Source organism: Haliotis asinina, chromosome 16 (genome assembly GCF_037392515.1).
Source record: "Haliotis asinina isolate JCU_RB_2024 chromosome 16, JCU_Hal_asi_v2, whole genome shotgun sequence".
NCBI classification, from domain to species: Eukaryota; Metazoa; Mollusca; class Gastropoda; order Lepetellida; family Haliotidae; genus Haliotis; species Haliotis asinina.
In genome coordinates this window covers 31,551,850-31,567,678 of record NC_090295.1, presented here as the reverse complement: position 1 = coordinate 31,567,678, position 15,829 = coordinate 31,551,850, and the positions used below count along the sequence as shown (strand labels likewise).

The 15,829-nt window shown below is 38.1% G+C and overlaps 1 protein-coding gene across 8 annotated transcripts in view; it reads left to right on the top strand.

The window, feature by feature from the left end:
* LOC137267519 (kazrin-like) overlaps positions 1–14,732 on the top strand; it is a 145,390-nt gene extending 130,658 nt beyond the window's left edge. For 5 of the 8 annotated variants that reach the window (XM_067801991.1, XM_067801995.1, XM_067801993.1 and 2 more), the window contains exons 7-15: positions 297–497; positions 2,505–2,692; positions 3,643–3,755; positions 4,501–4,735; positions 5,312–5,413; positions 6,134–6,300; positions 9,045–9,074; positions 11,563–11,698; positions 12,098–13,349. In XM_067801991.1, the coding sequence (XP_067658092.1) occupies positions 297–497; positions 2,505–2,692; positions 3,643–3,755; positions 4,501–4,735; positions 5,312–5,413; positions 6,134–6,300; positions 9,045–9,074; positions 11,563–11,698; positions 12,098–12,268 (1,343 nt within the window). In that variant the 3' untranslated portion in view covers positions 12,269–13,349. Of the gene's footprint in view, positions 1–296; positions 498–2,504; positions 2,693–3,642; positions 3,756–4,500; positions 4,736–5,311; positions 5,414–6,133; positions 6,301–9,044; positions 9,075–11,562; positions 11,699–12,097 lie in introns of all 8 variants that reach the window. The other 3 variants (XM_067801992.1, XM_067801997.1, XM_067801994.1) reach the window with 1 other exon arrangement.
* Positions 14,733–15,829: the final 1,097 nt, after the last annotated feature.

Sequence of the window (15,829 nt, the reverse complement as noted above, 5' to 3'; positions counted from 1 at the left end):
TCAGTAAACTATTCAGTTATCTAGGGACAGGGAGCACCAATGCAGGTTTGCAGTTCAGAGCTATTTTCAGTAAAGACTTACACATGTAGTCAAAATTCATTCCCCAAGTGGGTGAGTGGGTGACAAAAACCATGATTATCTAAGCGAAAATCTGTGATGCTGTCAGTGAAGTCATGAAGCATCAAGTATATGTAACTTTGAGGATGTTTCTTTAAGTACGAACACATCTAGTAATGAAACATTCTCCAAGGAAAATAAAGCACCATTAGATATATACAAATCTGTAATGTTTTCAGTAAAGACGAGCACACCTAGTCATGACTTGAGCGTCAACTCATTCACAAACCCCAACAAGCAGCTCAACACAAGTCATGAGCTCCCAGAACATGACACCAAGAAGAGGCACCGGATCCCAGTGTTTGGCTCCTTGACTCGTATGTTCAGCAAGGGGAGGCTACGCAGGTCCATAGCTCTGCCACACGGAGAGACCTTCGATGGTAGGATCATATAATGAAAAAGCGGCATGAAACCAAACTCACTCTCACACAGACAGATTATCTATATTAACAAAAGAATCACATATCCTTCAACATCTTTACAGTTCTTCCCACAGCTTGTACTCATTCATTTTAGAGGCGATTGGCTACCTTGGTGGTTAACGCTTTAACTCACTACGCTGAAGATATTGCTTGAATATTGCTAAAAGCAACATAAAATCACCCTGATATCTCTGATCAAATCTGAATCACCCTGACAGGTGGCCATACAAAAGAATCACATTTTCTATACATATGGAAATTAATTAAGCAACACCAAATTCAAAGACACATAAAAACTTAACAAAGTTTAACGAAGTAATTTTGATGATTGATTATTCAATTTTGATGTATTGACATACAGCATGAGCTTTTCATGGGTTGATATGACGCGCGTGAAGCTTGCACAGCGCACGTGCATTGCTTTAACCTCAACTTTCGAAAAATGCACTTTTTCCCTGGGGTGTTTACAAGCGCAGGTTGTCGATTGCATTCGGTTTTTCATTCATTTCAATGTCATGGCACGTAGGAAATTATCAGAGGCCACTCGTTGGCAAATAATCGGCATGAGGAATGCTGGTATGTCTCTAAGACAAATCGGGACTCAAATCGGACGACATCATTCCATAATTTCAAAACTTTTGAAAAAATACCGGGCCACTAATGAAGTTAAAGACCTGCCTAGACCAGGAAGACCCAGGAAGACCACAGTCCGGGAGGACAGAGCTTTACTGAGACTTGTACGGCGCAGGTCCTTCGACTCGAGCTCTCGGTTGAGACAGGAGTGGCTTCCAGGGAGACCCATCTCGAACAGGACTGTTCGGAATCGTCTGAAAGCTGCAGGATACCGGGCAAGGAGGCCAATCAAGCGACCCAGACTGTCTCCAGCCCATAAGGCAGCCCGACTGGCCTGGTGTAATGACCGTTTGCACTGGAACATTGCCTCTTGGAGGAAGGTCCATTTCTCAGATGAGAGCCGGTTCTTGCTGCACATGGTGGACGGTCGTACTCGGGTCTGGAGGCAGAGGAACACAGCAATGGCTCCACGGAACATCCAGGAGACTGTGGCCTTTGGGGGAGGTTCCGTTATGGTATGGGGGTGCATTTCCATGAACTGCAAGTTGGATATCATTACCATCCGTGGCAACCTTAACGGTGTTCGTTACCAACAGGAGGTTCTTGACAGGGCTGTGGTACCTCATTTTGAGAACCATCCTCTGGCAACGAGACCCATATTTATGGACGACAATGCTAGACCTCACAGGGCGCATGCTGTAAATGATTTTTTGCGGCAAAATGCAATTGACAGAATTCCATGGCCTGCCATGAGCCCTGACCTCAACCCCATTGAACATTTGTGGGACTTTATTGGCCGTCGTGTGAGGCAGAGAGACCCACCAGTCCATAATCTCAACGAATTGACGGCTGCCCTGCATGAGGAGTGGAACAGGATCCCCCAGAATCAGATCCGGAGACTCATCCAAGGAATGAGGAGGCGTCTGGAATCGGTGGTGCGTGCGCAGGGAGGACACACTAGATATTGATGAAAGTCGGTGTGCAGACTCTCAGATGACTGTTCTTTCTTTCCATGTGACATTTGTGTTAATACACCTGACAACAACGTCTGTGGATGAATAGTAAATTGTGTCCATTTTTTCATGAATTTAAGACAGTTTTAAGAATTTGGATTTCGTTGCAATAAAGCAAAGACTTGATACTTTTTCCCTTTAAGTTGTTTGTCAGAGATCGTCTGTTGAATAAAAAAGTGTCAAACTATATCAACCCGGCATATTTTGATTGTCAGAACACTTCAAAGTTGCTCCAATAGAAAAAATTGGGGTGTTGCTTGATTAATTTCCAGGTGTATATTTCTCAGCAATGCTTCACACTAATTGTACTTATAATTTTGGATGGTACATGCAAGATGAGAGCAGTTCTTTATCAACTGTCAATTATTTTGGCATACAGACCCAGGTCACCCAAAACTTGCCCTGTTGAGCCCTGACAACTACCAGGAGAAGCTGGCTTTGGTGAACGGACTCAAGGGAGTCCACATGACCAACTGGAAGGCCAATCAAGTGCTGGCCTGGCTGGAGATCTCTCTGTCTATGCCTATGTATGGGAAAATGTGTGCAGAGAATATCAAAAGTGGGAAGGTAGGTGAACTTCATTGTTTATGTAGGTTAGTGGTATTCTGATGATAAAAAATTATCGAAAAAAGGATGAAAAATAATTATCGGTTGTAAAAAAAAGATGTTTTTGATTAATATGAATTTTGTTTTAGTAGTACACACATGGATGAAGTAAACAAACCATACAATTTGATGAATATTCACAAACAAACATGCACTCAGCAGCTTAAAGGTATGCGCATTGTAAAATTTTAACCACTTAATTGAGAATCATTAATCAGAAAAAACTGGGGAAAAACCCTTGAAATTGGTGATTAAGTTAAAAATGTATATATTTCGATTATAATCAATATTTGTTCACCACAAGTCTTCTAATAATTGATAGTGGATTTAGTTTCTGATTCCTAACACTAATGTAGGTCTCTTGGGATACTGTCACATTTCTACTGGTTTTAAGAGGAGACTAAATTATTTGGATGGTAGGGTTCAATGACCCAATCACCAACTGAATCATAACTTAAAGCCACTGTTAAGAAAGATCTTTGAGTGGCCTTTTGAAACTTGTGTAATTGATTAAAGATATTGTGGATGAACAGCTATTATTGTTATGATTGTAGCAATATTTCCGTGTAGATTCACCATCATGAGCAGGTGCGGACTGAATGAAAGGAATTCTTCAGTCAACAATTTTTGCCACTGTTCCAAAGTATGAGTCTGTGTAAGATCATTTTTTACACAGCTTAATGGTGTTAGAGCTTACTCGATAAGGGGATATGTAAAGTCATTCTGTCTCCATATCATAGATCAGTGATCGCGGAATCAATCATTGGATTATTTAGCTTAAACAGCAGAAATCTAAGTTTATACAACAATAAATCAATGATAAGGAAGGAATACTGTGTAGTGCAGCAGTGAAAAAAAAACAAAAAAAGCACAAATAAATGGATTCTGACAATCCTAGCTCTGTGCTGCAGGTGCTTCTAGGGCTGAGCGACTCGGACCTGGGAGCTGCTCTCGGCATCACCAACAGTATACACCGACGGAAGCTGCGACTAGCTATCGAGGAACAGCGGGACCCAGGAGAGATGTAAGTCACTGCAAACTGTTTGTTGATCCTATTGCACATAAAACACCACTCGCTATGGAATTGAAATTGATAATCAGTCAGACCTTTGAATTATTTTCCATGTAAGAGGTGGCTAACGGAATTGGCTGACCTGGTCAACACATATTATTGTATCCCAGTTGAGTAGGTCAATGCTCATGCTGTTGATCATAGGATTGTCTGGTCAAGAGTGCTGCTATAGAGCTGGAGCATCTCTGAGAGAGGCATTAAACAATATACAAAGTGTGACTTAGTTGATTGTGTCATATTGTACTCTGACACTGTGGATTATTACAGTACAGTCACTGTCACTTGAATGTTACTTGGCCACCATTATAGCTGGTTTAGCACTAGACAACAAACAAACTGTCACCAGTCTATGTATGAAGCTTCCTCTGTAGACAGTAACATCAGAAGCAGTGGGGTAGCCTAGAGGTTAAAGTGCTCACTTGTCATGCTGAAGGCCAGAGTTTCAATCCACATATAGGTACAATGGATCAAGCCCAGTTGTGGTAACCCCTGCTAAAAGGGGGATTTGAATAAACTCACTTAGTAAGATCGACAAGAAAAAAATGTCAGTAGAAAAGTAAGAGTCTGACAAATGTTCAGAGACTGTTCTTCATATGTCACATCAGATAACATGTAAAGTATTTACAAAATTCATTGAATGTATGTGTTACTTCACATCCATTTTGTCAACAAATGCTGAATTTTTTTATCTCAACAGAAAATATTCGAAGGCAGCAAACATTGACCACACTTGGGTGTCTCACCGATGGATACCCGACCTGGGGCTTCCCCAGCATGCGGCCATGTTTGAATCCCAGCTAGCTGACGGCAGACTTCTCAACCAGCTGTCCAAGAAAGACCTCGAAAAACATTTTAATGTCCATCGCAAGTTTCACCAAGCCAGTATTCTACATGCCGTGGAATTACTACGGCTGCTCAATTTTGATAAAGAGGTTTGTCTCAACAAGTGTATACCACTTCAGCATGCATGTTTTATCATCAAAGTTTGATCTTTTATAATTTTTGTGACCCTGTTTATGATTTATATTTATTTTCTTCAATTCGTTTTTTGTTTTCTATTTGTTGCATATTCATGATGCACCTGCAGCCAAAGAACCTGTTGCCCTGACAATATGTATTTCTTTACAAGAGAGAAATTTATACAAGACCCCTCAATTCTCAATCAACAGTTGTGTCCCTTATCTGTGCCAGGATCCACTGGTCATGATCTCTCATTTTTCAGAATAACATCTGTGATTGTGACTTTTCTAATTGTATGCATCGCACTTGTGGCATGCTGTGGTTTAAATGAAATAGTGTTCAAATCTGAGTGGTAGTAAACAGTGTATGAAATAAGCCCGAAACCCAGCCATACATCAAAATGGATGTAATCATACCAGACAATATTGTTCAGATGTATGTTATAGACCATAGGACTGACTAGCTGTAAATTTAGATCGTCCTTCGGAAATCTAGCCCTTCTCAAGTGGTTGGACGGGTCTTATTTCATACTTGATGTTGTGTTTCAGTTGTTAACAGAGAGGCGAACCCAGTGTGAGGACAATAACACAGATCCACTTGTGTGGTCCAATGACAGGGTCATGAAGTGGATAAGATCCATAGAACTTGGGGTACGTATAACCTTTCTGTGGCCACCATGAATTCCTAGGATGAGCTTAAGACTATAGTGACAACTCTTGAACGTACTTCTCCCAGAAAACCTGAAATAGTTTCAGTATTCCCCATGCAGGGGTTGTATGAGCATGCACGGCATTCTTTTGCATGCTGTAAGAGAAGGATATACAGGTTGGTTAATGCCGCGCTCAGCTGTATTCCAGATATTTGGCGAAGAATGGTTAGGCTCATTGTATGTGTGTAATTGCACCCAGCTGAGGTCATACTCAGTTTTGTCATCATCATTGCTCAGTGGAGAGCAGCATTGATCATTTATGTGATATCAACCAGTTGTTCATATATGTGTTATCAACCAGAGGTTTGTCTCGTTCAGACTCAACAATATTGTCAACAACCAGGATACAGCTAGAAAATTGTTAACTGTCATGGAAGAGGCAAAAAATACCCCCAAACCCAATAATTTTTACCACCTGACTTTGCTATTCACAGACCGTCTGGGGCGGTGGGGTATCCAATGACCCCGGTTGGATTCCCCACATGGGTAAATGGGTGAGGCCCATTTCTGGTGTTCCCCACTGTGATATTGCTTGAATATCGCTAAAACACCCTAAAATCATACTCACTTACTCTCTCACTACAGACCTGCATGATATGTTTAGAAACATGTGGCATAACACAACACACATAACATGTCAGGGTTTCAATGATGTTTCCAGGAGTATGTGCAGAACCTGAGGGAGAGTGGCGTTCATGGAGCTCTAATGGTGCTGGAGCCGTCGTTTACTGCAGACACCCTCGCAACAGCTCTTGGTATCCCCTTGTCCAAGTCATACCTGCGTAGACACATCGCCACTGAGTTGGAAGCAGTCATCAAGCCTGCTAGGTATGTAGTGCACTCAGGACACGTAGATCTCTAAAGCAGAGGGTTCTGTCAACAGTTTTGTTTACTGTTCTGCAGATATGAAATTAGCGTTTGAATATTACCCTGAGATCCTGGTGCCTCTCTGTGACTTTCTGTATAAATGTATCCAGATGGAATCTGAACATATAAATTTGCTTGAAAGTTATATTCAGTTCCACAATTTTTAAGACAACAAAATTGAAGACTATGATGAAAGCAAAACAATACAACATCATGATCCTAAGCATATCACAGTACATAGATCATGATATGTATCATGTTACACATATTCATGTGAATGGTTGCTACTGACACATGTTTGATATTTTTAGCAGTGTACTTAAATGCTGATTACAATTCAGATTGCAGTATTTGATGGACAGAATATGGGATGGGGAATGTCATAGAATAGTAATTATTGTACAGAGTGTATTGTCATGAATCATCATGTATCAATTCAGAATAGAACTGTTTCACAGGTAGACTATGCACCTGGGTTCATTTACCATAGATTTTCAACTTCAGTGATATGTTACTGAAGTATGAATTTGTTAGGATGCATTTCTGCTCACAGAAAAGCACAGCAAGGTGCCTTGTGCTCAGATAATATTTCAGCTGCTATTTCACAGATTGTTTGAAAAATGTAGAATTTCTTTTCACTCAAATTTCTCTCAGTAACCGAGGGTGGCTGTTTCTTCCTATCTCAGATAATTAATGTTGACCTTAAAAATATTTTGTTCATTTGTAAACTCAAGTCTTTTTAATTCATTAACTGTTTTCCTTTTTATTATTATTATCTGTTTTTCAGCACGTGTTTTAAACCTAAACTGTTTCTTGCCTTATCAGTATTACTATTTTAACATATGTATTAACAACTTTATGGATACAACTTCTTGCTTATTACATAGGGACATTTGTGTGTAGATTCTTACATTTAAGCTTAGCCTGACAATGGTCAGGTCCCCCCTAAGTAATTGAAGGAATTACAGCAAATTTGAAGGAATTGCATCTCAGATGTAAACAAGAGCAGTCGAAATGTGAAACAATTGCAGTGATATAGGTAGTAATAACGGTAATAACATAAACACAATGCCCATATCAGAAGCAATATCGGTAATACTCGAAACACGCTCGGCCATCTTTGGAGATTTCTCGGCTCCGTTCCGTGATTTGTTGGTTGTAGCCTGAAGCTCACACATCTAAACATAAGTCACTGGAAGGAGCACCTGTCTCAGTGAGTTTTATTTTTAGTTTGTACTATTTCGTTTTCATAATTATCCACCTTTGACATGTTGAATACGTTTAGGTATAAGGTGTTGTTGTGAATAATTATGAAAACGAAATAGTAGGAACTGAAAACAAAACTCACCAAGACAGGTGCTCCCTCCAGTGACACCATGTTTTGATATGTGAGTTTCAGGACGCGACTGACAAATCATGGAACGGAGCCGAGAAATCTCTGAAGATGGCTGAGCGTGTTTCAAGTATTACCGACATTGCTTCTGATATGAGTGTTGTGTTTATGTTACTACTGCTAAACTACCGATATCACTGCAATTATTTCGCAAGTGGGCTGCTCTTTTTTACATTTGAGATGCAATTCCTTCAAATTTTCTGTAATTCCATCAATTAGTTAAGAAGGCCTGATGGTGGAAGAATATACATCAAAACATTCTATGCAATAAACAAGAAGTTGCATTAAGTTGTGTGTTTCATTATTGACTTCCAACTTCTAGAATGCTGATCAAACAATTAGATGTATTAACTGCTTGTCCACATGATAAACTGCTTGTGACATGATCACAGTACTGTCATGTTGACCAGGACCCAGATCCCACAGCCATGTTAGTGCTTTGATTATCTGAAGGCTGTGTAACAGAGTTACAAAGGTCTTAGTGCTAAGATTGCTTTGTGGAATGAGTCACTGGTAGTATTTTCAGGGTATTTTACATCCATGGTCAGATTGCTTTCGTTTGGATGACATAATATTATATAACGCATACATAGGTATGTCCGTTGAACAAACCAGGATCTTATACAGTGGAAGCTGTCTAAACTGGCAGTCATCAAAACTGAAGAAATAATCCAGTTGAGACAATGTGCTGGATTGTAGCACTGATGACAAGCCACAGATAGGACTTCAAGTTGGTGTTGACAACTTGCCGGATTGGACACATGCCGATTTTGAAAGCTTCCACTGTAATTGATGACTTGAACATCTGTTAATGAGCTTTTATTTGTCAAAGCCAGAACGGAGATTGTTGGTCTCATTGAAATTGTTTGGGCCTTTTGACTTTTCCTTACCTTAAAGATGTCATATCATGGTGATACTGACATTTAGTATAAGATACATTTAACCCAACATGTTTGCCAATCTGTATGCTCTCTTATTCTCTTTGGCATTGAATGTAGAAGGTAAGTAAGTAGCTTTTCCAGGTTGGATAGGAAGATTAATTTAAAAATTGAGATATGAATTAGAAAAAAGGACATTTAATTTTGCTGTAATGCTGATGATAAAAGACAATATGTGCAATAACTAGCTACTGGTTGTATTTATGTTTGGTTCCATATTGAAAAGCACCTGGGAATAATGGTATGTGATCCACGGTATATGACATGGATGTTAAAGTACTCTATGAGTTGAGGATGATCCGTTTTTGACATGCTAGATTAGTTCACTTGAGATTAACATGTTGTTTCTTCTCTCCCCACTAATTGAATGACAGGTCTTACTTAGCTGGGCTGAAATTGTTGAGGTACCAATTCTGCTTGTCCATCCCTAGTTATGTACTGCATGGGCCTTGTTCATCCTTTTGTTCATCCTTATATCATCCTTCAGTGCATGTTCTGCTATAAATCTGCATTTCCTGTTGTATGTGGTTGATCAGGGAATATGTTTCATATCACTTGGGTATACTCACCAAGAGTACATAACCTACATAAAGAGTTCTTACTTTGATAGTTACAAGTGTGTGATAAGTATGAAGATGTATTTTGTGTGAGTTAACCAATTGTATTGTGAGTTGCACTGTTGTAAATACTATGGTGTGTGATAGGGAAGTGCATATCCTGTATCTGGCAATCACCAGAATTGTGCATGGCAGTGAATATTGTATTCCTGATAACTGAGTGATGTAATTAGCATGGTATATTATAAAATGTTCACTGGTCACAAGGGGTCCATGGGCTCATGTACCCTCGAGGTGTGTTTATGTTCGGAGCTCAGGGAACATAAACAAACCCCGGGTACATGAACCCATGGACCCCAAGGGACCAGTGAACAAAGTATTTATCTTACCAAACACCTGAATTTTCATTTTGAACTGTTTGAGGCACTGGTACAGCCTCGTAGTATGGAATTGTTTCGTCGCATTGTGCAGATGACACAAGGAAAACAAATTCAGAGTTATCTCCCTTCCATTCACTTTCAATCGCAAAACATCGGTAATTGCATCATACGTGATTCAATGTTATTTGAGATAAAGAAGTACTACCATGAAGAACCGAATGAGTTCGGCATTCCCAGCGGTGTACATTGAAAAAAATACATATTCTGTAAGCGTGGTACATAGAAAAAAAAATGTGGCGCTTAGCCAATCAGAAAGCAACATTCATGTGTGAGGTAAGATAAAATGTATTGTCATAAAGTCAGAATAAGGGATCATTAATCCTTCTGATTTTATGTATGGCAATCACAAATGTATGTAGGGAAATCACAAATTGTATATATACCAGTTCTGGCAAACAATAGGAAGAAAGTTGGTTAGAAGAGATAAAAGCACATTTATATCAATGTCCTTTAGCATGTCTCTGATTTCAATTTTGGATTTGCCTGTTGTGAATAGTATGCAGTGATAATACAATGAGTATACAATGAGCGCAATGAGTTAACTTCATTTACATAGTCAATTTAACATTTGTTGATGAATCTATCTTGAAAATTAACAAGAAATGTGTCAGGTAAAGCCATACTTCTTGTTCTAAGTGGCTCTAGTTTAACCATGTACCATCCATGTTGCCCATAACTTTTGGGTGCAAACTCCCTAGAAGGTGTTTGTATCACTCTATAGTTCTTGAAAGCTCAGTCCACTATTAGTGATATTTCCTGGAGTCATAGAGTGATGTAGGAGTGAGTGAGTTAAGTTTTACACTGATTTCAACAATATTTCCACAATATCACACCTGAAATGGACTTCACACATACCCATGTGGAGAATCAAACCCATATCCTCAGCGTGATAAGCTAACGCTTTAACCACAAGACTACCCCACTGCTCCTAGTCAGAAAGCTAGGTAGCATGCTTAGAACTGTTGTGTATTACCTGCATGTCTTCATTTTGGCAATGTTGGGTTCATCCAGTTTGGTCCAGAATATTTTGAGTTTCATTTTAGATAGTCTTCTTGTTTGTCATGTAGTTGTGTCCTTTTCAGTTGTCGTAACAGTGTTTTCTGTTATCTCATATGTACCTTACTTAGACTGGAACAAATTTTGAAATCAATTTTCAAATTATCTCTGTCAATTTTTTTTTCTCCTCGAAAAATATTGCATTTTCACAATGGCATCCCAAGATAACCATAGTGTCATTGATGCATTGCAATACCCTCTACATTTCTGGTTGGTTGTTAGGGTGCAAGGTCTTGCACACAATGGCGAGAGTGATCACTTGACTGGTATTGAAATGATAGCCTGTCACAATTCCCAGCTGATAAAAAATGCCAATGGAAACAGAGGGTACAATATGATTATGAGAATAATGAAAATGGTTTCTCATGACTTAGAGAAAATTCTCTTAAAAATAGAATGAGCTTATATTTTATATCAGCGTGAACAAAACACGCTGTCAAAAGTATTCCTGCTTGTCTGGAAAGGTAGCTCAGAATGAAGTTTCAGCGTGCTTTTGCCCTCAGTGGTTTTCTCCCTCTGCTGAATCTGATGCAGCCAAGGTGCTAATTACTGTTGATTGTAATGCATTTCCACATCATCTTGTCATCTGTGTCTGTATCAAGATGCAAGTTAACTGGTTGGGATAGATGACCCACTTACTGAAAAGTTACATGCACACAGGCATGCATGCAAATGAATGCACACACATGCATGCACATGAAAACATGTGCGCACACATGCACAAAGCCTCAGCATAATAAGGCTGAAGAACAAAATACACCAGTTCCATAAGGTACTATCAACCTTGATAAATAGATGATGACAACATGGATGTATAATTCTGTATTTGCTGTCAACAGAGCTGCCCTCGACACGCCCAACAACAACACCAAGATGCGCATCAATGGGACAGGGTCTGTTGGGCGGTCCTTCATCCGGTCCTACCGGAGTGCATCACTGGATGATGGTGGACCTAAAAGCAGACTCAGTTTTAGGGTAAGGAGAAGCATTATCTGCCACTAGGGTACAAAAATATGTTATAGTTTAGCGAAAACAATTTTTTGTTAACATGAATTATCATAAATTGTTATAACAGAAGTTGATTGTATTTCATTGTTCTATACCTGGTCTCGGTGCCCGTTTATAGTATGACTGTAGTCTTGATAAAAGTGGCATAAAATTCATCTGCCTCACAAACTCTGAACAAATTTTACATTTCTAATCCATTGTATATTTTCAATTTTGGATAATGTGAATGAATACATATAAAGTATAATTTATATACATTACAGTACGAAATAATACTTGTATATACAAAGGTTTATAGCCAGTTGTATGAATATTATGACAATTCCAAATAGCAAATAATGAATACTTTTATGTTTCTCTTTTCAGGGTTCATTGGGACGAGCTTTTGGGAGGAAAATAAAGGATGATTTACGCATGACATTTGACTCAGACGTTACACCTAAATCCCGACGAGGGATTAAAATCTCGGATCCTATCCCAATCCAGCACAATCACTCTCTGGACTCAATAGTGGAGCCTGATTCCACCACAGTGTGAAATCAACACCAGTATTCCTTCAGATGCTTCCCATGATGCTCAGTGCTTGTTTGGGCTGTTCCACTACACAGTAGGGGTTGTAGTAGACCATGTGATACATGTCAATATCATCATGTGGTTGATGGATTAATCCATTCTGGTGTGGATTTGGATCTGATTCATGATGTGTTTTGAAATGGAACAGTCCTAAGGTGTGAAATCTTCAACTGCCCAAGGGAAATACCCCTAGGTTCCCTGTCAACCATCAATGCGGTATGAAAAGTGCTTTTAACTCTAGTCCATTGTTGGTTATGAGATGTCAGGTGGATGCTGTGATGAGATGTCCAGGTGGTGTTGTCATGGTGACCGTCACAGTTCTATTTGAGATTTTCGGAGGATGAAAAGATATCGTCCACAAGCTTTTCGATAGTGACTGAAGACCAGTACATGTTGTTGATGATGTTGTGATAGGACTTGATTGGTCATAGTAGACGTGAAACAGTAGAGCACTAAGTTATATGTGAAGGGACTGATGACAGAGGCCATTTGTTGAACCATAGTCACACTGTATGGGTTTTAGACTAGCTTTAATAGCATCACTATACAAGCTGCTCATGTACCTCAAACTACAGCATATACAGAAGTATGGTTATTTAGACCAGAGACCATATAATAGATCTATTATATGGTCTCTGTTTAGACCACCAGCAGTTTCAAAATGAAAAATATAAATAGGTATTTGATAGCAATGCACAACTTCTTTATATTCAGTACTAATGGGATTATTTTTTTTTCTCATTAGGAGTAAAATAGAAAAAAAAATCAAATTGACATTTACAGTTTTGTGACGTCAGTGCACTTTGATACCACTAAGAACAGTCGTGTGGGAGACTGCATCAAAGAACAGTTTCTATTGGTTGTCAAGTGTAATAAGATTTTTTAAAAGAAGCTGTATAATACACTGTATTTCTACTTGTTTTCATGATGTTGATCAGAAGTATTATTATTTCTGTCATTGTTTATAGATTTGGGGGATTCGGTGTTGAAAAGAAAGTAACATTTTAACTGTTTTTTTTTTTTTTAATGAACAAAAGAAAAGAAATGTTTTATATATTCTCCTCACTGAAAACAGTACACAGCTCTTAACATTTGTAATTCAGATATTGGGTTGATGATTTGTAAATGAGGATAAATGTCCAAATGGATTATCTTACCTATTATTATGGCATACTCACAAATACTGCTTGAATTTGAACAGCACTGATGAAAGGCATCAAAACACCCAGCATTAGTTGCTGAAAAGATTACAACCAAATCTTTGTTTACAACCAAACAGTTCTTCAGAGGACAACATAAACTTCACTCAGTATGAGGGTTACGTTATGTCATTGTAAGATACCAATACATTTGACACATTTTGGCAGCAGTGTCCCTGAAACAAGCTGACAATGTTTTTGGAACACTGAACCATGTTTTTCTCATGAAAATTTGTACATGTAATCTTATCAAGTATTCCTACAAAGCATGGATTATAGTTTCAAAAAGTATCCATCTTATTTTGGGGATAAAATTTCCCAGATATATAACTGCTGGACTAATGTATACAAGAATGATTATGTTGGCATCTCAAAAAAGTATTAACAATTGTGCTTTTAATTTACTGAGTAAGTACTGTATGAATAGACTTACTGCTAAGACAATCAAGGTATTAATTATGACAAACAGCTCCTGTAATTATCAGAAGAGAATAGATACTGCATAAGTAATCAGGCTCACTGAGGTACATGTCATCATATCCCAACTGCGTAGATCATTGCTCGTGCTGTCAATTACTGGTTGATCACCTAATTGTGAAATATATGCAACGTTCAGAAATTAGACTTTTTATGACAAGAGTTTGCCAGTTCCAGCTACTTTCCATTGTTAAGAAATATTTAATATTTTCAAAATTGTAGTGTTCAGAAATATTAATATTTAATTCAAAATGTCAACTCTAAAATTGTACAAGTGATTGTTTTTATTTGTGTGTGAAAGTTCTTTAAACTGTTTCCATGGAGTGGCTATTTATTCTGTGTGAATATCTGTATAAACAAAAAGTGGTAATAACATGTTTTCCAATTAATTACTTGTAAACTTTGAGATAGATAAATTGATTTATTAGTGCTTTTTTAACAGCGTTTAAAGAAATATTTCTTTTTGAATACCATATTTAACTTAGGTGAGGAGTAAGGATTCTCTCAGTCAGGGAATACCATACTAAACTTTTTAACTGCCCTGATTGCTAACACAAATTGACAAATGGGGTAAAATTATGTGTAAAAAAAAATTGCACCAAACAACACACTCATTGAGTCTTTAAAATATGATTAGGCAATAGTCACTACACAGTTCTCATTCTACATCCAAGCAAATGTTCTTTCAGTGTTGCATTAGTATCACTGTTTGTTATCAGGTTATTGTATTGCTTATATAAATATAAAAAAAATTACAAGATTTGATCTATTTTGGGGGATTCAGCTTGTTACTAGTTTTTTAAATTTGAATAATTTAGGTATTATCAAAAAGAATTTTCTATCTAATATCGTGTCAGGCACAGTGCATATCTCATCCCACTTGGCTACAATGTGTGAAGCCCATATCTGCCATTCCACAAAGTGATGTTGGAAAATTGCTAAAAGCAGCTTAAAACCGTACTCTTCACTCAGTCTCTCACTCTGACTGATGTGAACTGGAATTGTACCTTTCGTTTAGAATCTATGCACAACTCAAACAAAAGCACAGCAAATAAAATGGTTCTGGTCATGCTTTAATGTCAGTGCAATGAGTGGAACAATTGGGCAGTATAGTGGTTAAAGCGATTGCTCATCACATAAAAAACCCAGGTTCGATTTCCCACGTGGGTACAAAGTATGAAGCCTATTTCTGCTGTCCTCCACCACAATAGTGGTGAAATGTAGCTGAAAGTGTCATAAAACTGTATTCACTCACCATTTTGGAATGATGAAACTGGGCATGTTAGCTTTGCACATCTTCGTAGATTGTCTTTATAATGTGTACATATTTGTAAGGATGGATGCAGATCTATTTATTTGTTTATTTTACACTGTGATCTGGCATTTCGTAATTGGGAGTTTGAAAAGCGCATGTGTAAGCAAAGAATCTGTACCATTTAATGTTGCGTTGAGTTATTTTGATGTCAAGTGCAATTTAGATGGTGATGAAGAAGAAATACCTGACAGTATTTTCTTCAAGGTATGACAAGAATAGGATATAGTGCTGTCCTCATAAGGATACTTCGGTTGTTTATTATCATGTTTGTTAATTACATCAAAACTGTTTCTGCAGTGAGAATTGTTGTTCCTGAAACAGATTTGTTACTTTTATGTGACACGATGAAATGAATGTGTGTTTATGAGATATATTGTCATTTTTAAATAAGAACTTTAAGATGATATCAGTTATACACCTTCTCTGGAATTGGTATTCTGGACCCATGAGATAAGGACACCTACACAGTCATACAGTTTTATCCAATGCACAGGTTTTCCTGTAATTTTTTTTTTTTATCCTCATAAAAATCAT